The sequence below is a fragment of the Acinonyx jubatus genome, chromosome C2, assembly GCF_027475565.1.
Source record: "Acinonyx jubatus isolate Ajub_Pintada_27869175 chromosome C2, VMU_Ajub_asm_v1.0, whole genome shotgun sequence".
In the NCBI taxonomy this organism is placed as follows: Eukaryota; Metazoa; Chordata; class Mammalia; order Carnivora; family Felidae; genus Acinonyx; species Acinonyx jubatus.
Window position 1 is genome coordinate 126,326,282 of NC_069384.1, and position 27,083 is coordinate 126,353,364.

At 36.0% G+C, this 27,083-nt stretch overlaps 1 protein-coding gene across 8 annotated transcripts in view; it reads right to left on the reverse strand.

Moving 5' to 3' along the window:
- Positions 1–27,083, reverse strand: part of CEP63 (centrosomal protein 63) — a 66,420-nt gene that overhangs the window by 25,468 nt on the left and 13,869 nt on the right. For all 8 annotated transcript variants that reach the window (XR_008297981.1, XR_008297983.1, XR_008297982.1 and 5 more), the window contains 3 exons: positions 19,352–19,447; positions 18,255–18,377; positions 13,719–13,832 (listed from right to left, as the gene is read on the reverse strand). Coding sequence is in view for 3 of the 8 variants with exons in the window: in XM_053221424.1 (XP_053077399.1) it covers positions 13,719–13,832; positions 18,255–18,377; positions 19,352–19,447 (333 nt within the window). In the remaining 5 variants the exon portion in view is untranslated. The remainder of the gene's footprint in view (positions 1–13,718; positions 13,833–18,254; positions 18,378–19,351; positions 19,448–27,083) is intronic.

The window sequence follows — 27,083 nt, forward strand, 5'->3', positions numbered from 1 at the left end:
CTTTGCTCAAGGATAACATGGTCATCTATGTAGAAAATATGAAAGAATCGACAACAACAAAAAACCCCCTGGGAGATTCCTCAAAAAGTTAAAAATACAACTGGCCTACAATCCAGTAATCACACTACTGGATATTCACCCAAAGAATACAAAAATACCAATTCAAAGGGATACATGCACCCCTATGTTTCTAGCAGCATTATTTACAATAGCCAAGATACGGAAGCAACCCAAGTATCCACTGATTGATAAATGGATAAAGAACATGTGGTGTGTACACACACACACACACACACACACACACACACACACCATGGAATAGTACTCAGCCATAAAAAAGAATGAAATCTTGCCATTTACAATGACATGGATGCAGCCAGAGAGTATAATGCTAAGAGAAACCAGTCAGTTGGAGAAAGACAAATATCATATAATTTCAATCATATGTGGAATTTAAGAAACAAAACAAATGAGCAAAGGGAAAAAAGAGAGACAAAGCAAAAAACAGACTGTTAATTAGAGATAAAAACTGATGCTTAACAGAGGGGAGAAAGATGGGGGATGGCTTAAATATGTGATGGGAATTAAGGAGTGCACTTGTCACGAGGAGCACAAGGTGATACACAGAATTGTTGAATCACTTGAAACTAATATAACACTGAAACTAATATAACACTGTACGTTAACCAACTGGAATTAAAATAAAAACTTAAAGAAAAAAGAAAAAAAAACCTTCCTGGAATTAATAAGCAATTATAGCAAGGTTGCAGGATAGAAGGTTAATACACAAAAGTCAGTCACTTTTCTGCATACCAACAATGAACATGTGAAATTTAAATTAAAAACACAACACTATTTACATTAACATTTGAAAAAATTAAAGTATGAATATAACAAAAGAAGCACAAGATTTGCATAAGGGAAACTACAAAACTCCGATGAATTAAATCAAAGAAGAACTAAATAAACGGGGAGATATTCCATATTCATGGATAGGAGGGCTCAATATTGTCAAGATGTCAGTTCTTCCCAATGTGATCTATGGATTCAACACAATCACAATCAAAATCCAAGCAAATTATTTTATGAATATTGACAAACTGATTCCAAAGTTTATATGGTGACGCAAAAGACTCAGACAAACCAAAACAATATTGAAGAAAAAGAAAAGAGTTGGAGGACTGATGCTACCTGACTTCAAGATTTACTATAAAGTTATGGTTATCAAGAGAGTATAGTACTAGTGAAAAAACAGACAAAAAGTTTAATGGAACAGAATACAGAGTCCAGAAATGGACCCCCATAAATATGGTCCACTGAACTTTGACAAAGGAACAAAGGCAATACAATGGAACAAAGACAGTTTCTTCAATAAATGGTGCTGGGACAACTGGACATCCACAAGCAAAAAAATAAATTTAGACAAAGACCTTCTACCTGTCACAAAAATCAACTCAAAATGGATCAAAGATGTGAATGTAAAATGCAAAACTATAAAACTCCTAGGAGATAGCATAGAAGAAAACCTAGATAACTTTGGGTATAGGAATGTTTTTTAAATACAACACTAAAGACATGAGCCCTGAAAGAAAGAACTGATAAGTTCAACTTGATTAAAACTGAATACTTCCACTCTGTGAAAGACAGTATCAAGAGAATAAGAAGACAAGCCATAGACCGGGAGAAATTAGAGTAAGAATTCTTAAAACTTATGAATAAGGAAACAAACAACCCCGTTAAAAAATGGGCCAAAGACCTGAAAAGGCATCTCACCAAAAAAGATATACAGAGGCAAATAAACATGAAATGGTGATCTACATTAGATGTCATCAGGGAAATGCATATTAATACAATAATTATACATCTACTGGAATGACCAAAATCTGGAACACTGATGATACCAAAAGCTGGTGAGGATGTAGAGCACCAGGACCTCTCATACACTGCTGGTATGAATGCAAAATGTTACAGACTTTTTGGAAGGCAACTTAGTGTTTTCTTACAAAATTTAATATACTCTTACCACACAATCCAACAATTGCATTTCTTGGCATCTACCCAAAGAAGCTGAAAACATTGTTTTCACAACAAACTGCACATGTATGTTCACAGCAGTTTTATTTATAAATGCCAAAACTTGGAAGCAACCAAAATGTCCTTTAGTAGATGAGTGGATAAATAAACTTTGGTATATCCAAAGAATAGAATATTATTCAGCACTAAAAACATGAGCTACCAAGACATGAAAAGACATGAAGGAACTTTAAATGCACATTACTAAGTAAAAGAAGCCAGTCTCAAAAGGCTACACACTATATGATTCCAACTATATGACATTCTTGAAAAAGCAGAACTATATAGACAATAAACATATCAGTGGTTATGGAGATGTGGAGGGAGGGGAGAGATGAATAGGCAGAGCACAGAGGGATTTTATGGCAGTGAAAATACTCTGTATGCTATTACAATGACGGTATATGTCATTACACATTTGTACAAACCCATAGGCCATACACATCAAGAATAAAACCTGAAGTAAACTATGGACTTTGGGTGACCAGGATGTGTGAATGTAAGTTCATCCTTAGTAACAAATGTAGCATGCTGGTGAGTGATGTTGGTAATGGAGGAGGCGATACAGGAAATCTCTGTACCTCCCTCTTAATGTTGTTGTAAATCTAAAACTGCTTTTAAAAAAATAAAGTCTTGGGGCACCTGGGGCAGGGGGGAGGCGCTCAGTCGGTTAAACGTCCGACTTTGGCTCAGGTCACGATCTCTCAGTCCGTGGGTTTGAGCCCCACATCAGGCTCTGTGCTGACAGCTCAGAGCCTGGAGCTGCTTCAGATTCTGTGTCTCTCTCTATCTCTGCCCCTCCTCCCCTCGCGCTCTGTCTCCATCTCTTTCTCAAAAAATGAATAAACATTAAAAAAATTTTTTTAAAGAATCATTAAAAAAATAAAGTCTTAATAATTATATAATAAATATCTTGAGAAGAAGGGGTAATAAAAAATTAAGAAAGTAAAGGGATTCCTCAGGAGAAGAGATGCTACCCATTTACTGCAAAGACAGCTGCATTATTCTACCCACTGCACAGAAGTTTAACTGCATCTAGGAGTCATCATATACGAAAACAGGATTTCTCTCCTCTTTACAACATAGGAAATAGAAACTATAATGCATTATTTTATTTCTTATGGAAGCTCATAAACATTTTTTTAACCACTAAACATCTTAAATTTCCAGGTCAAATTCTCCTCTCTCCCCACCCTAGAACATGCTGCATGTAGTTAATTATTCTGTATTTTCAGATACATTACAAACATGCATATTCAGATGATTCAAACTGACCACAAAATGTTTAAATTTGGGGTAGAGGGAACTGGGGAATTTTGTTCCTCGAGGAAAAAGGTGCTGTGCTTGGAGGAGAGAAAGGACTGGTTCTGTCACCAATTTTTAGACATTCCCTGAGCTAAAAGACTTCACTGAACATACTGCACTCAAATTAGTTTCTTCTAGTGATTTACCTACTGAGGTACATACAAATAACACCACTTTAGTGACTATCTCACAGACCTGCAGTATAAAATTCCTGCAGACTTAGGTAATTCCTAGGCTATGTATCCCAGCTATACTGGTTTATAGTTCCCAACTTTCTAGTTTTCACAAGTGTTAACCCTGCATCCAGATAGGTACTTCCTCTACGTACCGAAGATGGACATAATTCATCTGTGTAAGTCAAACTTCCCTAATTGTAAGTATTTTTAAAAGGTAAAGGTATCCAATTTTATTTTAAAAATTTAAGCTGATGGGACACCTGGGTGGCTCAGTGGTTAAGTGTCCAACTTCAGCTCAGGTCATGATCTCACAGTTCGTGGGTTCGAGCCCCGCATCGGGCTCTGTGCTGACAGCTCAGCTTGGAGCGTGGAGCCTGCTTCAGATTCTGTGTCTCCCTCTCTCTCTGCCCCTCCCCCGCTCATGCTCGCTCTCTCTCTCTCTCAAAAATAAACATTAAAAAAATGTTTTTTAATTTAAGCTGAAATGTCAGCTGAGAAATCAATATGCTACAGATGAAAGATGTTATTGTATACTGTACAGGGCCAAAATCCTATACTGTGGTCACACAAGTACATGCTCAATAATGCTCATAAGCCAGAGAAAGGCTGGAAGGAGAAAGGCAAAGAGACAGACAAATAGTATTTGTGTAAATTATAGATCAAGATTCCAGCATAAAGAACCAAAACCTTTTTCTGCCAGATTCATAAAATAGTGTGAAAGAAGGATATCAAAGAATTTTTAGATCTGTAAAAACAACTGCCAAGCATGCAACAGTTTCCAAACTTTTAAAATACAATATAAACTTTTTTTTTTCCTCAAGGGAAACTCTTCTACAGAATCTTGTGCAGAATAAATAATTGAAGAGACTGGGCCACGAGGGTGAGGAGGAAAGCGAGGGGGCCCAACTTGCTGAGATGGCCGAACCTCCCCAAGCCCACCTTAAACTGCACGGCAGCCCCCGGCCTTGGCAGAACACAGCTAGAAAACCTCTGCCCAAATGGCCTCTCAGGATGAAAAACGTAATTGCAAAACACTAGCACTGTCTTTTTAACACTGCAATAGCTATTTAATACTATTTAGTTCAAATCTGAGTTCTTAAACTCAAGGCTGGAGTCACAATTTAACTAAGTTATACTTTAACCAGTGAGTCTAGATCTGACACTTAAAAACTCACCAATTTCTTAGTTGTAAGGAATCAAGGACCCACCTTCTTTTGTTGATTCACTATTTCAGTCGCACACAAGTACAGTGTTTAAGCACAGTAAGAAGTACCTAATCATTCCAGTACAAAGTCTCAATTTTCATTAACTAGAGTTAACACACTTGGCCTGCGCAGTCCAATATGGCAGTCACCAGTCACATGTGGCCACTGAGCACCTGGACTGTGGCTAGTCTGAAAGGAGATGAACACAAACCGTAAACTACATCCTGGATTTCAAAGACTCAGTCAACAAAAAAAATGTAAATGCTTCAATGATATTTTTTTGGTATGCCGAGTTAAATATATGAATTTCACCTCTTTCTGTTCACTTTTTAAATGTGACTGCCAAGAAAATTTGAAGTTACAGATGTAATTCTCATTACATTTCCACTGAACAGAACTACACTAGAATATCTCAAAAATACCTCTTCCAATACTAACAGTCAGAAGCAATCATATAAATCACTTCTAAAGTAATGATTATTTCTCTCAAATATCTAGTGTTAGAGGTATCTGAAGGCTGATATATTTCTAAACTGTTTTTTTTTTTGCACTAACCACTGCCATTAAGTTTTTGAACCAGAATCCAGAACTTCCTCTTATTAATCTAACATGTGGCATCCTAACTATTCTATTGGAATGAGTGGGATTATTTCAACAACAGAGCTCACAGCAGAGGTGTTCAAAGTAAAGAAACAATTAAAAAGACCATTTCTGTCAGGGAGATGGAAATAAAAGCCGATGGTGTGCAGCTGAAGTGTAAGAGTAAGGAAGGGGCTAGGAACCAGGGTTGCAGTCAAATCCTTCGCTGGGTTGGGGTCTGTAATCCTGGTGCTTCAAGGGTGTGGCTCTCCCAGACCGCCAAGATTCCTGAGAACAGTGTCAAGGGAAACAAGGGCCTTTTATTTTCCAAAGGATCCCAGTATGAAGCTATGGCCACGGCGGGATCCATCTTCACCAACCTCCCCATCAGTGTCAACTCCAAATGTGTCAGCGCAGCCACAGCCTTGCGGCATTTCCACCAAGTAGCAGCTTGACGAGCCCATTAAGAGAACCGCTCCCAGTAACACCTTCTTATCACTGTCGTGTCTATGTCACCACAAACTTTAAAACAGTAGGTCTGAGCCAATTTAATTAACTCGGATAATTCTCCCTAGACAACGGATTAACATTTGAGTTAGGATCATCTTTTCTTTGTAAGTTGTGAGAGAAATATGATGCTTTAAAAAATATTACATTTATACTCACACATACATAATTGAAAAGTGGATTTAGAACTGACTTGTACAATATCATACAGCTCATCTAAATATTTCAAAAGGAAAACATATATATTTAATGCAGCCTCTATTTATCTCACATACCATTTATGGGCTAAATATTTTGTACTCTGTGCTGGTTTAATATTTTAATTTTTTTAATGTTATTAATGTTCTCTAAGATTTCCCTCAGTATCTCCTTGCAACACTTGTATATGGGCAAGAGAGAAAGCAGCCGGTGATTGCTTGCCTTCCACACAGAAATAACCTTATGTTTCAGTGACTAAGTGGATCCTTTTCTATGCAAATATAACCATCATTCTATCATTGTATCTAATGTCATGTTGTTTAGCAACTGTATTTTTTAATATTTGATAGAACATCACCCTCTTTTTAAAAAATGTTGCCTAGTACCATTCATTTATTTTTCCACATCAATTTTAGATTCATTCTGTCAAGTTCTCAAAATCTAACAGTCAATAAATTATGTGGATAACCATTTAGAAAAAAAAAATTAGTGTATCCAATACCATGTCACAAAATAATTTTCAGATCAAATATATAAAAAAGAAATTATAAAGCAGAAGAAATCTTGGCTTAGATAAGGCTTTATAGTAGGACATCAAAGACAGAAACCCTAAAGAAAAAATTAATAGAACTAAGCAATTCTAAATAATTGTTTATGAAACAACTGTATTTCCAAAAAAAACTATTAGGCAAAAATTAAGGTCAAATAGGAAAATATCCACAATTGCAACAAAACGGCTAAGGGCTAATAATATAGGTAATGTATGAAGAGCTATTTCAAAATAGTAAAATATAAATATACGAAAAGAAAAATGGGCAGAGGACATAAAACATTTACAAAAACTGGAAATGCCTGCAAGTACATGAAAAAATGCTCAACCTAATTCATAATTAAAGAAATGCAAATTAAAAACAAATAATCAGATACCATATTTTTTCACCTATAAGATTGGCAAAGACAAGTCTAGAAGTAGGGGAAATTAAAAGAATAATAGTGCCCAACATTGGTAAAGTGTGAGGAAATGGACAGTCTCAAACACTGCTGGTGAAAGTCTGTATCAACAAAACTTTAGAGAGTACTTTGCCAATATATATTAAAATCTTTAAGACAACTACACGGATGCAGCAATTTCACTTCTAGGGCCATTTCGTAAGAATATAAATGGACATACTCTCCTAGATGTTTATATAAAGACATTCAACCAAGCACTATTTACAAGAGTGAAAAAGTAAAAAAACTACATGTTCTATAATTAGGGATTGGTTACATAAATTATGGTACATTTAATAGTAGACTGGACTCCTTTGCAATCATTATTACTATACACTTGTTGATTTGTCATATTTAAAAAGGAAAAGCTTAAGTGTGAAAGTTAAATAAAATATTGTATTATAAAATGCTTAGTGCACCTACATAATAAGGAAAAGATTAAATGACATAAAGAGAGAAGTGACAGTAATATAATAAATAGTAGATGACTTTAACACCCTACCTGAATGAATAGACTAGCCAGACAGAAAACCAGTAAGTAAACACTGGCTTTAAAGGACACATTAGACCAGATGGGTTTAACAGACATAAACGAAACATGTCATCCAAAAACTGCAAAATACACTCTTCTCGAGTGTACATGGAACATTCTCCAGGACAGACCACATGTTAAACCACAAAACAAACCACAATAAATTCAATAAGATTGAAATCATATGAAGCATCTTTTCTGACCCCAATAATATGAAAATAGAAATTGACTGCAAGAAGAAAATTGGAAAAAACACAAACACCTGGAGACTAAACAACACGCTATAAACAACTAATAGGTCAACAACAACAACAACAAAATTGAAAGAAAAAAATACCTTGAAACAAATGAAAATGGAAACAATGTATCAAAAGTAGTTTTAAGAGGGAAGTTCTTAAAGATAGAGGCCTAAGTCAAGAAACAAAAATCTCAAATGAACAATCTAACTTTACGCATAAAGGAACTAGGAAAAGAAGAACAAAGCCTAAAGTTAGTAGAAGGAAGAAATAATAAAGGTCAGAGGAAATAAATGAAATAGAGACTTAAAACAGAAAAGAGCAATGAAACTAAAAACTGGTTCTTTGAAAAGATAAGCAAACTGATAAACCTCCAGCCATATTCATAAGAAAAAAAACAAAAAAGAGAGAAGGACAAAATAAATAAAAGAGTTACAAATGACACCACAGAAAATACAAAAGATCATAAAAGGCTACCACAAACAATTACATGCCAACAAACTGGAAAACCTAGAATGGATAAATTCCTAGAAACACACAACCTTCCAAGACTAAGTCACACATAAATAGAAAATCTGGATAGACCAACTACAAGTAATGAAATTGAAGCAGTAATTTTAAAACTCCCAAAATACAAAAGTCCAAAACTAGAAGGCTTTATAGGTGAATTCTACAAAACATTTAAACAAGAGTTAGTATCTACCCTTCTCAAATTATTCCAAAATACTGAAGAGTAAGGAATGCTTCCAAATTCATTTTAAGAGGCCAGCATTAATTACGCTAATATCAAAACCAAAGACACCACAAAAAAAGAGAAATTTACAAGTCAACATCCCTGATGAACACAGATGCAAAAATCCTCAATAGAATATTAGCAAACTGAATTCAACAATACGTTAAAAGGATCATATATCATGATCAAATGGGATTTATTCCTGGAACATAAGGATGGTTCAATACCCACAAACCAATCAATGTGAGACACCACAAAATGAAAGATAAAAATCACAGGATCATCTCAATAGTTGCAGAAAAAGCATTTGACAATTCAATATCCATTATGATAAAAACTCCTAATAAAGTGGATATACAGGAAACATATCTCAACATAATAAAGGGCATAAATGACAAATCCACAGCTAACCTACTTACTCAACAGTAAAAAGCTGAAAGCTTTTCCTCTAAGATCAGGAATAAGACAAGGATGCTCACTCTCACCACTTTTATTCAACATAGTGTTAGAAGTCCTAGCCACAGTGACTAGGCAAGAAAAAGAAATAAAAGGCCATCAAAATTGGAAAGGAAAAAGTAAAACTGTCACAATTTGCAGATAGCATGACACTACATAACGAAAGCCCTAAAGACTACAGAAAAAACCGCTAGAACTAATAAATGAATTCAGTAAAGCTGTAGGATACAAAATTAACATACTAACATAGTAGTGTATTTGTGCACACTAATAATGAGCTATCAGAAAAATGCCACTGCAAAAATAACTGCAATTACAACTGCATCAAAAAGAATAAAACACCTAGGAATAAATTTAATCAATAAGGTGAAAGATCTGTACACTGAAAACCATAAGACATTGATGAAAGAAACTGAAAACAACATAAATAGAAAGATATATTCCATGCTCATAAATTAAAAGAATTAAAATGTCTATACTACCCAAAGCAATCTATAAATTCAATGCAATCCCCATCAAAATATCAATGGCATTTTTCATAGAACTATAACAAAGAATCCTAATATTTCTATGGAACTACAAAAGATGCCAAGTATCCAAAGCAATCTTAAGAAAGAAGAACAAAGCAGGAGGTATCATGGCCCCTAATTTCAAACTGTACTACGAAGCTATAGTAACTAATGCAGTAAGATACCGGTATGAAAACAGACACATATATCAATGGAACAGAATAGAAACCAGAAGCAAACCCATGCTTATATGGTCAATTAATCTATGACAAAGGAGACAAGAACATACAAAGGGGAAAAACAGTCTCTTCAACAAATGATGGGAAAACTAGACAGCTACATGCACAAGAATGAAACTGGACCACTATCTTACACTTCATACAAAAATTCAAAATAGATTAAAGACTTGTACATAAAAAGTGAAACCATAAAACTCCTCGAAGAAAACACAGGCAGTAAGCTCTGACATCAGTCTTAGCAATATTTTGTTGGACCAGTCTCCTGTGGCAAGGGCAACAAAAGCTAAAATATACAAATGGAATTACATCAAGCTAAAAACATTTTCCACAATAAAAGAAACCATAAACAAAACAAACAGGCAATCTGCTGAATGGGAGAAGATACTTGCAAGTCATACATATGATAAGGAGTTAAAATCCAAAATATATAAAGAACTTACACAACTTAATATCAAAAAACCAAACCTGATTTTAAAATGGGCAGAGGAAAATAAAATAAAATAAAATAAAATAAAATAAAATAAAATAAAATAAAATAAAATAAAATAAAAACCAATAGTCATTTTTCCAAAGACATACAGATGGCCAACAGGCACATGAAAAGACGCTACACATCACTCTTCATCAGAGAAATGCAAATCAAAATCATAATGAAGTATCACATTACACCTGTCAGAGTGGCTAGTATCAAAAAGACAAGTATTACTGAGTGGAGAAAAGGGAGACGTTATACAATGCTGGTGGGAATATAAATTGGTGCAGCCACTACAGAAAAAAGTCTGAGGGCTCCTCAAAAAATTAAAAATAGAATTGCCATAGGATCCAGTAATTCCACTCCTGGGTCTTTAGCTGAAGAAAACAAAAATATCAACTCAAAGAGATGTATGTACCCTTATGTTCACTGCAGCATTGCTTGTAACAGCCAAGACATGGAAACAACCTAAGTGTCCATTAATAGATAAACAGGTAAAGAAGATGTGGGGTGTGTGCATACATATTCATATTCTATTATAATGCAATATTACTCTGTCATAAAAAAAAAATGAAATCTTACCACTGTGACAACATGAATGGACCTAGAGGCCATTATGCTAAGTGAAATAAGTCAGACAGAAAGACAAAAACTGTATGATTTCACTTATATGTGGAATCTAAAAACCAAGGATACATATTCCCACACACACATAACAATGTTTTCCTACTAAAGGTACATGACTGCAGTATATAACTGCAGATAAGCATAGTAAAAGTTGGAAGAAATTTATACCAACATGTAAATCATGGTAACTAACTCTCTAAAGGACAGAATTATGGGTTATTTTATTTACTTCTCATGTCATCCACATTTTCTCATTTTTCTAAAATGAACATGTATTATGTAACTTTAATAGCTGACCAGAAGAAAGAACTTGAACAAATAAATGACTCAAAGATTGAGAAGTTACTATGAACTCCACTTTTAAATGTTAAAAAATGGATAAGAAAAAAGTCTACATCAAGAGTTTTTAAAAACTTGGGGAAGTGTAGATGTGATATCCATTTATCCAATCACCCAGATTTTCTCCCTTTATTGTTCAATGGTGATTCACATATCGCCAAAATGTAATGTGTCAACCTTGACTGGATTCCAATTTAAACATCCAACTGTAAAAAGACATAACTTCAGACAACCAGGTAGTCTAGTACTATGTAATACTAGTATATTATACTACATAATACATATACATAGTATATTATACTACAACTAGTACTATGTACATAGTGTATGTACATATACATATGTATATGTATGCATATACATAGTATATATATTATACTACACAGTACATATACATAGTATATTATACTACAACTAGTACTATGTAGTACTAGTATATTATAATTTTTTAAAGTCCTTATCTGTGGGGAAATATGACAATTTCTGTAATTTGCTTTGCAATATTCCAGCCAAAGATAAAAAAGTAGAGAAGGATGAAATAAGACCAGCAAAATGAGCTGTTGTTCAATGGGTACAGAGCCTAGTTTTGTAAGTGAGAAAAGTTTTAGAGACCTGTTACACAACTCTATGCATATAGTTAACATTACTATACCATACCCTTTAAAATCATTAACATGGTAAATTTTAAAGTGTTTTCTACCACAATTAAAAAAAAAAGACTGGCAAAATGATGGTAACCATCTAATGTTGGGTAACAACTATACAGAAATTCATTTAAAAGTTTTTTTCTTTTTTTTAAATGATGCTCCTGAATCACATGAAGATTTAATTTTGTTTGGCTTGCTAAGGAAGAAAGAGAAATATATTATCAGTAACATTTTTTGAGTTAAGCAGGCAGAGTATCAGAAGAATAATTCAAACACCCTTAGTAGGGAAAACAAGTGCTGGCTTTTTAAAGGCTTCTTCTTCTAGCCTAGCTGAATTACGGTAAATAAAAATCTCACTTTTACCAACAATGAGGTTTAATTATGCAGAGTAATCACAATAGTAATTTGAAAAAAGGATTTGCAATCAATAGTAAGCACACTCCACAGATGAGTAATTGAGAACTAAAAAGTAGGACGTGATTCCTTTTTTTTTTTTTCAACCTGAAGGTTACAATTAGAATATAATAGGGGCACCTGGGTGGCTCAGTCGGTTAAATGTCCAACTTCAGCTCAGGTCATGATCTCGCAGTTTGTGGGTTCGAGCCCTGTGTCAGGCTCTGTGCTGCCAGCTCAGAGCCTGGAGCCTCTTCTGATTCTGTGTCTCCCTATCTCTCTGCTCCTCCCCTGGAGGAGCTCTGTCTCCCTCAAAAATAAATAAACATTAAAAAAAAAAAGAATTTAACAATATCTTATAACTATTTATGTTTGCACAGTGCTTTAGCATTCAGGTAAAAAAAAACTCTGGTCTAGACATCCAGGATTTTATTGGCCCACTCTGACTGCATAGCTTGCTGCAGCCTAGTAAATAATTTTCCTCCTTGAGGTTGCTGGAGGCCCCTCGTGCCACCTGACCAGAGTTACTCACAGCACAGCATTCATGGTACTTCATCAGCCAGCTGTTATTTCAGGGGAATGATTAAAAGCCAAAACATTACTGAGACTTAAAGTAGAAACTAATGCAGACTTTTTTTTTAATATATTTTTTTAAGGTTTTCCTTCAGCTCTTGTAATTTCTCCAGTAATTCCCTTATTCTGTAAGACGGAGATAACTACCAACCTTGACAGATTATCAAATGAAAGAGATAACACAGAACAATATATTCCAGATAACTGCTTCTAGAAGAAGCACTGAGACTCTGTCTCGCACACAATGAATGGTCACAAATATTTACTCCCCTCTATGTTCATTTCCTTTTATGTTCTTGGTTTTTAATTGGAAAAGCATACAAAATGAGTGTATTCTAAGAAGCAATATCCCCAAATTAGGTAGCAATTTTTTAGTTCTGCTTAAGCCACCAGTTCATTTAAAAAAAGGTTTTTCCTGCAGTTCTAAAAAGTATCTGTCACCACAAAGATACTTTTAGTTGGTATGCACATCAGTGCAGTATGAATCTCTTAGTATCTGTATGCAAACAGCAGCAGATCTGAGGCTCCCTGGCGGAGGCATCTCAGCCAAGGTACCCCAGCTATCAGAAACCGAGCGAGACATAGAAGTGGAGCCAAGGCAAGAGCCAGAAACAGCCAAACACCAAAGAAATGGAAAAGAAAACAGAAAGAACAGAGGTAGAGAGAGGGAGAAGGGGAAGGACAGAGGGGGAGAAAAAGGGAAGACCAAGATTAGGAGAATGATGTGAACGTGAGCATGTAGTGAGCAGGAGAACCAGACAGCCACAGAGTGAGAGGGCAAGAGAGCACAAGGGAGGGAGGAAGCAGGCAAAGGAGCATGTGGCACAAAGACGTGAGCAGATATGAGAGAGCACCCGTGTACTGCGTTCAGCTAGTGCCAATGTCATCAAGACTTCTCCGCCTCTTTTTTTAAAATGGTTTAAACCTACCTGAATTATCTCTGATTGTTCTGCCAAAGCCTTCCTCTGTGCTTCCAGAGAAGATACCTGTTGCTGATAAATCAGGCGTTGCTTCTCCCAGTCCAGTGATTTCTGACGAAATTCCTGAAGAGGCAATTAAGGTACTTAACTTCTAAGTGCTTCTCCTTACTGTCATGCTTCCCAGATTCATTCTTACTTTAATTTTTCCCCTCGTCCCTGGGTATACACACACCTTACTCCCCAGCAGGAGCTCCATTACTCACTTAGCTGATAGAACTGGAGAGCAACACTAAATTCCTGACATACTGAGCCTCTGGAGATCTGTCTCTCTAAATTTAACACCCTAATGGTGAAGAGTATGAAGCACAGATGCTGAATACTGGGTCCACGATGGTTTTCACAGATTTGCTGCCACCTAAAGGTTGTTATCATTTTTTGTGATGTTCTTCAGAAAACTGATCTGAAGAGAACTAAAATTTCAAAATATGATTATGAGGAGATCCTGCTACCAATTCTTGATATCCAAACACAGAAACTGAACAGATCAAATAAATTTTCAGGCGAGTCCCTCTGTAGCCCAATTCTTCTCAGTATCTGAAATTCAGGAACCAAATAGATTCCTAAAGCAGAATACCCTTTGATATCCAGATTTTTACCGTCTCAACAGAACAACTGCAAGAACTTGAATAACAATGGGAGATCTGTACTAAATTTTAACAGATATTTGTAACCCAAAGTGGAACAGTCAAAATTAATGATGGGTCACTACAAGTTGCATGAACAACAAAGAAGATGAGCCCAATATTTATGAAAATATGATTATGAAAATATGATTTATGATCATATAAAATATGAAATTATGAGTTATGAAAATCAAAGGGATTTCTATCACTGTTATCTAGGACCCTCAACTCCAGAAGTCTCATGCTAACTTGGGGGTAATCACAGTTAACCAGCTTTCTGATAATCATTCATTCACTCATTCATTCATTCTCCTATATATGCCAGGGGCTATTCTAGGGATTGGGGATACAACAGTTAACAAAAACAAACAAAATCCTAGCCCCATTCAATTGGCAATAGACAACACATTCACTATATAATACATTACATGATAATACCTATTTTAGAGAAAATGGAGCACACAGTGCTCAGAGTTGGGAGTTGCAATTTTAAAAAAAGGATGGCCAGACTGAGTAACATTTAAATTCCCAGGGAGATAGGGATGAAGTCATACTATTCTGGGAAGATGGAAAGGCAAGTACAAAGGTTGAACTGGTAGAAATGTCCTGGTATGTTTAAGGGCAAGCAACAAGGTATGGCTTGAATGGAGTAAAAGGAAAAGTAGGTAGAGAAAGGTCAGTTAACAAGGAGCAAGACTGTGTAGGTCATCAGGATCACTTCAGCTTTTGAGAGAAGCTACTAGAAGGTTTTTTGTAGAGGAGAGGACATGATTTGACATAATTACAACAGAATCATTCTGGCTACTGTGTGGAGAAAAGAGAAGTCGAGGGTGACTCCAAGGTTTTAGGCTTGAGAAGTTGAGGAATGGAGTTGCCATTAACTGAAACAGGAATGGTGTTGGTAGATGGGGAAGAGAAAACCAGTATGAAGTGTGACACAGCTTTAGGTATCAAGGTGGAGATGTGAAACAGCTGAAACAGGCAGTTGGAAAAATTATTCTGTAGCAAAAAGGACAGGTCAAGGCTGGATATATAAAAGTGGGAATTATCAACATATATACAGTGCTAAAAACTACAAGACTGGATGATATCACCAAGGGAGGGAGCATGGATAGAAAAAAGAAGAGGTCCAATGACACTACCCTAGGGTATTCCAATGGTAAAAGGTTGGGGATCAAAAGAGATTGAGAGGACTGGTTAACAAGGTAGGAGAAAGCCCAGGAAAGTATGGCTGTTCTCTAAGTCAAATCAAGGAACTATTTTCAGGTACAAGTCATTGGTGACCTCCAAGTAAATAGCTTCTGCAGAGTTGAGGGGGCAAAAGCCTTATTGAGCGAGTGCAAGAAAAATGGACAATGAGGAATTGGAGACCAGTACAGATGCCTAAAGTAGTTTAGTTATAAAATGAAGGAAAATGCGTGCCTGGGTGGCTCAGTCAGTTAAGCATCTGATTTCAGCTCAGGTCACAGATGATTTCAAAAGTTCGAGCCCCGCGTTGGGCTCTGTGCTTACAGCTGCAGAGCCTGAAGCCTGCTTCAGATTCTGTGTCTCCCTCTGTCTCTGCCCCTACCCTGCTTGCCCTCTCTCTCAAAAACAAACATTTTTAAAAAATGAAGAAAAAAATGGGGCAGCATCCAGAGAAAGAGAGGTCAAAAGAGGATTTAAGAGGGGAGAAATCTGGATGGTGTTGGAAATATCCAGTATGAAGGAAGGGAGGATGCAGAAGAGAGAAGAATCGCTGGAGCCATGTCTTGGGTAAGGATCGGGGAGAGTATGGGCAGTTCCACCAGCAAGAAGGCAAAGTATATGGGCACAGATGCAAATAGGTGGGAAGATACAGTGTCAGAAGTCTGTGAAAATCTCTTCTTATTGCTTCTATTTTCTCAATGGAATGGAAAGCAAGATCATCACCCAAATATAAGAATGTGGAAAAAAGTGTCGAAAGTTTGAGAAAAGAGAAAGTATGAAATAGTCATTATGGAAAGTAGCAGAGTGAAGGGAAATATAGTATGTTTCTGGGTAGCATTGGGACTTATTTGAGGAAGTGACCATGAATTTAAAATGAGGCCAGTCAGCATGATTACGTTTTTCTCCAGCCACGGTCTACCACACATGGCAAGTAGAGACTGGGCAGAAAGCTGGATTTAACTACAGTTATGGTTTTGCCAAGCAAATATGAAGTAAGAGAGGGACACAGGAGCTGAAGGGGAATATAAGGAATGTTACCATGGAATTGAAGCTGGGTAATGACTGACACATGAAGGCATGAGATAGGTATGCAGCAGTGAAAAGGTGGCAGAGTTCAATCACTTGGGGATGGGATCAAGTGACTATTGAGAGTCAAGGGACTAGAGGAAGTGAGCTAAAAAGAGAAGGATGGTAGTCAAAGAATGAAATGCTTAAAAATGTGATTCCAGGAGGGTTGCAAGTTTGGTCATGACGATACCTAAGGAACAGTAGCGGGAATGGGTGGATGAGATAAGGAGGAGATCAATATGTCCATGGAGGAAAGAACAACAAGGAATTCAAAGACCAGAGTCATATAAGTATCATCCTTGTAGATACTGAAACCTTTAAGAATTATGGTAAGTGTATTGTTGGAGACAGTGACAGTGTCCTGGAAGCTGAAACCTCTAAGCTAGGGAAATAACCCAAGGATCAGAAGATGACGACTTTGGTTGTATGTATATTGGTAGGGGATACAGGCTGAAGACATGAAGATCAAAGATGGGGTCTTAAGGTAGAAAAGAGAATGGCCAGGAAGTGGTAATGAGGAACAAGAGGAAGATGAGGAGTCTGGGGAGAAAACCTCAGGTATCGCTGAAGATGCCTAGAAAGGAAGCAGTATCTGCATAGTCCTCTGAGTCTAGGCTCCTCGAATGTATAAAAATATTATGATGTAAAAGAACACTAAATATAGAAATTACAATTCTAAATAGTAATAATGGTATTTGTGGGTGACAGATGCTCTGAGAAAATTGTAACTAATCATAGGGAGATGCTGAACAATACTTCTCAAATTACAAACACCCAGGGGAGCTAGATAAAATGCAGATTCCTAGGCCCCACATCATACTACTGGAGCAGAATCTCTGACAGCCTAAAGAGGACTCTGGTGATTCTTGGTACACTGGAGGACCAATGGCATAGACAGAGGAGGGGAGAGGCAGATACCACGGAAAAGAGTGACAGCCTCATGCTGTTTCTTCCTTCACTCTTGGCAGTGTTAACTCACCACCTCCCTTAGGTCCTCTGGGAATCAACATACACAATAACCAGAGTTACTCTGCCTTAATAAAAAGAAAGTTAGCAAAGAAGGGAGTAAATGGCTTACTACATCTAAATGGGAACTGAGGATAAGCAATCTGATATGCACAGTACTCTGTACAAAAAGCCAAGTACTTTCAACATTTACTAACCCCTATTCTATTAGGTGGTAAATAAGACAAGGACACTGCCCATGGAGGACTGGTAGTGACTGGTGGTCAATGTTTCTCAATATTGGCATTTTGGGGACAGTAACCCTTCCTGTGTAGTGTGGCCCTGGGCATGTTTAGAATCCCTAGTCCCTGTCCCCTAAACACCAGTTTCACTCCCAGTCATTTGGACAACTAAAGTAATGTGTCCATACATTTCCAAATGCCCTCAAAGGGTGGTAGTGCCCCACTGGAAACTACTGATAGGTAATAACCCCATTAACCACAGAAGACCAGGTGATGACAGGATGTACCTCTGAAATAGCTCCACGCCAGTCCTGGAGACGGCAGAAAACCAGGTTCAGAACTAGTACCATTTCTAGAAAGAGCACCTTCCTACAGGAAGTCTGCCAACCACTATGAAGAAATTATTACCATGAACATACCTCTATTTTTCCAGTTAACCTCTCAATTTCAGATCGATCTTCCCTGTGATTTTTGGTGTTTCCTCTGAAGTCTCTTATATGCTTTTTCTGTAGTCTTTCATAGCTTCTTTTCAGTCTGCCTAACTGTAGACACAGTTATTTCTAGACTTAAAATTTAAGAATTTGTAAACAGTCATGGTGGAACAAATTGGTATTATGAAAGCAAGAGCAGTGCTAAACAGGACTATTGAAAATAGACTGAGCGTGTTAGATTTGCAAATTAAATACAAATGACTCAAACTTGCATATAAAAAATAAACACTAGAACAGAAAGATATTGCATCAAAGAAAAAATCAAGGGAAAAATATTTTTTAAACAAAACTTTAATTTTTATTACAATAGCCTTGCACTTAAGGACCCCATAAACCACACCCATGATAAAAGCAGTAAATAAAAATTCTTTTTTCTTTTCTCTAGACCTGTGGTTCTTGAGTCATTCTCCTGTGGAACACTGATACTCAGTAAGCAGGAGAGGAATGCTTTGGAATTAAATACAAATAAAAGCAGGTTGTTGTTGTTTTTTCCTAATCTGGAGAATAACATTGAGTTGCTACAATTTTTACTTTTGTTATTTATCCCAAAATGCTTTTGAAAACTTTGGATTCTTCATTATTTAAAATCTAGCTGATTTAACTCAACATTGAGTTAATTAGCAACATTGAGTTGCTACAATTTTTACTTTTCTTATTTATCCCAAAATGCTTTTGAAAACTTTGGATTCTCCATTATTTAAAATCTAGCTGATTTAACTCAAACATTAAAATTTTTTACGTAAGTTCTTGGTATCAATATTTTATAGTATTATACAAAAACGGCTTTATTTCTTTCAGGTACTCAACTGAGAAACACATTTTAGAATCCCTGTTTAGATAGCACCAAACATATAATTAGACAAGACTCTATGCCTGAATTTAAAAACAAAGAAATAAATTTCTAACCCTATACCTCCCAGAGAATATATACACTTCTCGTTTTATGAAGTCCAAACAGGCCCGTTAACAAAATTCTAAGGGTTAAAGAGAGAATTATGCAACATATAATATAATTAAAATCTTACTTCTTCATGTAGTTTCTTTAACTCCTGCTTATAGTCCATGGCCATCTCTTGTTTAACTTTTTCATGTTCTTCTACTTGTTGACGCAACATTACAACCTAGAAGCCAAAAGGTGTAGTATTTTTCATTATTGGCATTGAAACAATATCCTTGAAACCTTAAAATAGGAAATAACCTTTGCACTTACCCGTAAAAACAAGTTCTCAACTGTATATGGTAATACCCCACTTCTCAGGAAATCAAACATCTAATTACTTAAAAATCCATAACGCTGACAAAAAATGGAAAACAGAACCTTTCTAAAATTTCTAGATTTACATGAAAACTTGCTCTGTTTGACTTATTCTCCCCAACATCTTTTATTTAAAAAAAACTCATGAAAAAATTAAGAGATACAAGGTTGTAAAAACCTTGGAAACTAAGAATATTGAACAAAAATCAGTAAGACTTCAAGAAAAAGTTATAGAAATCAAAGTGCAGAATAGTCATGTTAGATGGAAAGACAGTAGGAGGCTTGAACCTGCTTTACCATTTACCCCACTTCAAAGAAATCAGTTCCAGCAACCAGAGTAAGGGCATTATCCCAACCATTTTTCAATGGCTTCATACCAGCCACAGCTAGTTATCAGCCTTCACCTCCATCAATACCCATCAGTCTCTCTCTACATCTCTCCATAACCAGTTAGAATTTCATCTATTAATTAGTGAGGAGGGAGAGGGAGAATGGGGAACAGGAGGTAATAATCACAATATAGTAAGTTAAAAAACAAAGTAAACAGGGGCGCCTGGGTGGCTTAGTTAGTTAAGCATCCAACTTCAGCTCAGATCATGTTCTCATGGTTCGTGGGTCTGAGCCCCACATCGGGCTCCACGCTGAAAGCACGGAGCCTGCTTGGGATTCTCTCTCCCTTTCTCTGCCCCTACCCCACTTGTGCTTTTTCTCTCTCTCCCTCTTTCAAAAATAAATAAACATTCAAAAAAAAAAAGCAAACAAAACAATTACATCTTAAAAGTTCTCATCACCCATTTATATGTGGAATCTAAAAAACAAAACAAAACAAATAAACAAATTCATAAATATAGAGAACTGGTAGTTGCCAGGTGAGGAAGGCAGCGGGATGGGCAAAATCGGCGAAGGGAATTAAGAGCTACAAACTTACAATTATAAAATAAACCAGAAGGATGAAAAATACAGCATACAGAATATAGTCAATAATACTATAATAACTTTGTATGGTGACAGATGGTAACTACACTTATCATGGTGAGCATTTTGTAATGTGTAGATCGTTATGTTGTATACCTACAACTAATATAATATTGTATGTATTAATTTAAAATAAAATAAGATAAAAATACTGATCACCAAATGCCTCAGAGATTCATATCCTAATAGGCAGTATCAATAAAGGATAAAATAGAGGCATCTAAATCTTTGGGGGAAAAAGTTCTCATCACAAACACAAAAATTTTGTAAGCACGTATGGTGACACATGTCAGCTAGACTTATCTTGGTGATCACTTCAAAATATATATAACTACTGAATCGTTACATTGTACACCTGAAATCAATATAATGTTTTATCTTAATTAAAAAAAACAGAAACAAAATTCTTTTAAGAACAATTCAATTTTGCTGCATCTTTATAAACACCAAATAATTGAGTTTAATTATTTGTATCCAGTTGGACAATTTGTATCTTTTAATTAGGCCATTTTATGCAATTACATTTAATGGACCTGCAAGGATCCCCCCACTATCTGAAAGCCTTCCTATGAAACCTGTGTTCACAAGCCAAGATGGCATAAAGCAAAGAAGCAATGATCACTTCATAAAAGTAAAAATCCTCTTCAGCTTTTTCAGCTAGCAAAGACAGGTACTAACTTAAGTCTTTTGAAAAGCAGAAGTGGTGTAAGGTGAACCTTCAGATAGCAGGAGAAACCTTAAATCTATCATTTATTAAGTACAATGTGTACTTAATAAGCACTATGATCCTTTTTCTCTCCTTTCCTGCCTTCTTTGGAAATGGTAACTTCTGATCATTTCATTATTCTCTCTCTAGTAGCTTGGAAAATATATACTCTATTAATATATCAATATATACTTTTAATAGTTCTCTCGAGATTAAAACATAGGTCTGCAACTTAACAAATCCAGTGTTAGTCATTTTACCAATGCCCAGGCAACCCAAGGACTACAGAAATATTTTAATTCCATTTATCCCCCAACCAGACTTAAATGCCATCATAATTACACATATATGTAAAACTGAAAAGGCTACTGTTGTTACATACAGTCACTGTTCATTTAGATTTACCCACGTATTTACTGTTGTCTTTCATTTCTTCCTTATCTGCTCAACTCCAACTGAGATCATTTTCCATCTGCCTGAAGAACATTTAGTATTTCCTTGGTGCTGGTCTGTCAATGACAAATTCTCTCAATTTTTATTGATTTGAAATATCTTTATGTCATCTTCACTCTGGATACAGATTTTGGTTTGGCAAGGGAGAACAGTCATTTCTTTGTAAGGATCACTCTATCGTCTTCCGGCTTTCACTGTTTTAGCTGACAAATCAGCTGTTCAGAGCTGTTTATAGATAATCTTTTTTTCTTGTTAAATAATCTTTCTTTTTTTCTCTGACTGCTTTCAGACTTCCTCTTTGTCTTTAGCTTTCAACATAGGTAAATATTTTTTTACTAACCTTTTTATTATCTTGCTTGAGATTCTCTGACTTCATAAATACATGGCCTTCCTCACATTTGGTTAATTTATCTTCAAATATTGCTTCTGCTCATTCATACTCTTTTCTTCTCCTCCAGGGATTCCAAAAATACTCATATTAAACTTTCTCACTGCATCCTCTTTCTCTTATCTTCCCTCTATATTTTCCATCATTTGCCCGTGCTTTATTCTAAACATTTTCTTCTGTCCTATATCCAAGCTTTCTTAATTATCTCTTAATCTTTAAGGCCTTAATTTATTTTACTTTTCAATATTATAATTTCCCCTCATTTCATTTTTTATATAGTTTTCAATTCTTTCTTGAAGTGCTCAATCTTATCTTTTACCTCCCTGACCATAGTGAACACAGCTATTGCAAAGTTGGAGCATGGTATTTGCCCAATATCTAGATTTGCCATGTATCTGTGTCTATCTTCTGTCGCTTCTGCTTTTTCGCATTTTTGTTGCTTATCTTCTTGTGTGTCAGGGGTCACTTTCTGAGTGGGTATCAGGCACTGTATTTGCAAAAATTATTTGAAGAAATAACTCAAGCCCCAGAACAGTGGGGTTTTTTTCCCTCTGGAAAAAAATTAAGTTTGCTTCTTCCAGGTTCCTGGAAGGCTTAGAACTTTGGAGATGCCTAGGGACAGAAGCACTCTAGGGTCACCTTAAACTGTTTCAGAGATCTAAATGTCTGTGGCTGAGTGACAATTTCAAGAAGGCCTGTTTTATATCCAGCCCATCCTTCCTCCTAGGGTGCTGCCTTTTGAGGTCCCAAACCACAGTAAGGAGGGGTTCACAGCTGCTTTGGACACCAAATCTTTTATTCTCTTAGCTCCTTGAAGTTATCAAAAACCCCATTCAGTCTCTACCCTCTGAGCTACCTTCTCTAGGTCCAGCTAATAACTGCCCCAACCCTGGGCTCCTGCCTCAACCTCTGGTTTAGCCCAGATCCTGGCCTGGTAAATTCTTCACCGGCTTGTTTAGCACTCTACTTCAAGCAGACTTTTTTTTTTTTTTTTTTTAAATCTAACTTACCTAGTTATTCTCAGTGGGTGGGCTGGTCAAAATTAACCAGTCTATCATTATCAGATGCTAAAGCCTAAAAGATTCATATTTAACTAAAAACATCCAGTATAAAATTTACTTTGAAAGCAGAATTATACAGCTGATAAAACTCTCAATCTGACATAAAAAGAGACTATGTTTGTTTTAGACATAGAAGATCTCAAAAGTATGTTCTACCAAAAATGAAGAAATAAACTAATAAAGAATATGACAGAATACAAAGACAAAAAGGAGAAAAGCATAAGAAACTCTAGAATACTGGTGAAGGGAGTTCCCAAAATGGCAGCTCTCCAGCTAGCCTACAGCGTTGCTTATCCTTATTCGAGAATGACAAGTTCCACTAAAGACATCTTCACAAAAAAGAAAAAAAATAAATAAATTACCTGATACGTCTGAACACACAGAGAAGACTTACACTTGGGTCAGAGAGTTTGGGAAGAATCAGTGGTAGGTACATTTTTAAAAAGTAAATGAAAATGAGATAATTATTAATTCCCAGGAAAACAAAAAATTATGTAAGAAATATGCTTACCATTAGACTATCTGTCTCAGATGTGAATACTATCTACCATCTTAATGATGTAAATATGAAATACTGATCTAACCAAAAATTAAGATATACAATCCTGGCAGGATGAGGGGATGGAAATTGTATGTAAAAGAGTAAAACCCTTATATTTCATGGTAACAAGTCATTAGATAAATAGCTAAAACTGAAAATTAAAAAAAAAAATCAGTATCAAATGTTACTTAGAAACATGGGGAGAATACCAAAAGACTTAAAGCATTGAAATGAGTGCTTCCGAGCAGCCAGAATTCCAGCTTCAGAGGGGTAAGCCAGGTGATTACTGTTTTTTCTTACCAACCTTGCAGAACCATTTTTCTTTTTACTTACTACATGTGGCAAGCATAAATACTAAATGTGAAGAAAAGACTGTTTACTTTTATTTATGTACCAGGGGTCTTGTTCATAATGGGCACTCAACAATATTTCAATTTCTTAGAGGAAAAAAAGAGGTTAAATGCTGAGAAGGGATGGCATTAGGCAGAGAAATGGGAGCCAAGGTTTGAAACTGTCACTATGGATGACAGAAGAAAAAACTGAAATAACAGATCGTTTTAGATACAATTGGAAGTTTTCAAAGAGATTTCTTAAATAGTAACTCACTCTTCACAACAACCCTGGGACATAAGCATTATGTTCCAATTTTACACATGATTAAACAGGCTCAGAGAAGTTAGAATAGTTGTCCAAGGCCAATCAGCTGGAAAGAGGCACAGCCAGGACTCCAAATTCCTTACTTGTTTGTTTCATTAGGTCAACCTGCACTGCATGGTGTCAGGAGGTAACACTAGCAGAAATGGCCGTTAAAACCAATCCACAGGCCTCGGTGGCTCAGTTGGCTATGCGTCTGACTCGATTTTGGTTTAGGTCATGATCTCATGGTCTGTGGAACTGAGCACCATGTCAGCCTCTGTGCTGGGATTCTCTCTCTCGTTCTCTCAATCTCTTCTCTCTCCCCTACTCATGCTCTCTCAAAATAAATAAACATTTAAAAAAAAAAAAAAGCCTAAAAGAGACTCATTTTAGACCTAAAGACACTGCAGGTTGAAAGTAGCCATCTACCATGCTAATGGATGTCAAAAGAAAGCCAGAGTAGTCATACATATATCAGACAAACTAGATTTTAAAACAAAGATGTAACAGGAGATGAAGAAGGGCATTATATCATAATTAAGGGATCTGTCCACCAAGAAGATCTAACAATTGTAAATATTTATGCCTCCAACTTGAAACACCCACATATATAAATCAATTAATCACAAACATAAAGAAACTCGTTGATAATAATACCATAATAGTAGGGGACTTTAACATCCCATTTACAACAATGGGCAGATCATCTAAGCAAAATCAACAAGGAAGCAATGACTTTGAATGACACAATGGATCAGATGGACTTAACAGATATATTCAGATGGCTTCCCAGGGGAATTCTACCAAACATGTAAAGAAGAGTTTTAATACCTATTCTTCTGAAGCTGGTCCAAAAAACAGAAATGGAAGAAAAATTTCCAAACACATTCTATAAGACCAGCATTACCTTGATCCCAAAACCAGACAAAGACCCCACTAAAAAGGAAAATTACAGACCAATTTCCCTGATGAACATGGATGCAAAAACTCTCGACAAGATACTAGCAAACTGGATCCAACAACATATTAAAATCAAGTAGGATTTATCCCTGGGATGCAGGGGTGGTTCAATATCTGCAAATCAATCAACATAATACATCACATTAATAAAAGAAAAAGAACCACATGCTCCTTTCAACAGATGCAGAAAAACCATCTGACAAAATACAGCATCATTTCTTCATAAAAACCCTCAAGAAAGTAGGGATAGAAGGATCATACCTCAAGATCATAAAGGCCATATACAAAAGACCCACAGCTAATATCGTCCTCAGTGGGGAAAAACTAAGAGCTTTCCTCCTAAGGTCAAGAACGTGACAGGGATGTCCACTCTCACCACTGTTGTTCAACATAGTGTTGGAAGTCCTAGCCTCAGCAATTAGACAACAAAAAGAAATAAAAGGCATCCAAGTCAGCAAGGAAGAAGTTAAACTTTCACTCTTCACAGACAATATGATATTCTACATGGAAAATCTGAAAGATTCCACCAAAAAACTGCTAGAACTGATACATGAATTAAGAAAAGTCACAGGATATAAAATCAACATATAGAAAACAGTTACATTTTTATACACCAATAATGAAGCAGCAGAAAAAGAAATCAAGGAATCAATCCCATTTACAATTGCACCAAAAACCATGAAATATCTAGGAACAAACCTAATCAAAGAAGTAAAAGATCTGTACACTGAAAATTATAGAAAGCTTATGAAAGAAATTGAAGAAGAAATAATGGAATGGAAAAACATTCCATGCTCATGGATCAGAAGAACAAATATTGTTAAAATGTCTATATGACCCAAAGCAATCTACACATTCAATGCAACCCCTATCAAAATATCACCAGCATTCTTCACAGAGCTAGAACAATCTAAAATTTGTATGGAACCACAAAAGACCCCAAATAGCCAAAGGCATCACAATTCCAGACTTTAAGCTGTATTACAAAGCTGAAATCATCAAGACAGTATGGGACTGGCACAAAAACAGACACATAGATCAATGGAACAGAATAAACAACCCAGAAATGGACCCACAAATGTATGGCCAACTAATCTTTGACAAAGAAGGAAAGATTATACAATGGAAAAAAGACAATCTCTTCAGCAAATGATGTTGGGAAAACTGGACAGCGACATGCAGAATGAACCTGGACCACCTTCTTATACCATACACAAAAATAAACTCAAAATGGATGAAAGACCTAAATGTGAGACAGGAAACCATCAAAGTCCTAGAGAAGAATACAGGCAACAACTTCTTTGATTTCAGCTGTAGCAACTTATTACTACACATGTCTCCAGAGTCAAGGGAAATAAAAGCAAAAATGAACTATTGGGACCTGATCAAGATAAAAAGCTTCTGCACAGCAAAGGAAACAATCAACAAAACTAAAAGGCAACAGATGGAATGGGAGAAGATATTTGCAAATGACAAATCTAATAAAGGGTTATTATCTAAAATCTATAAAGAACTTATCAAACTCAACACCCAAAAATCAAATAATCCAGTCAAGGAATGGGCAGAAGACATGAACAGATACTTTTCCAAAGACATCCAGATGGCTAACAGAGACATGAAAAGATGCTCAACATCACTCATCATCAGGGAAATACAAATCAAAACCACGATGAGACACCACCTTACACCTGTCAGAATGGCTAAAAATAACAACTCAGGAAACAACAGGTGTTGGCAAGGATGCAGAGAAAGGGGAACACTTTTGCACTGCTGGTGAGAATG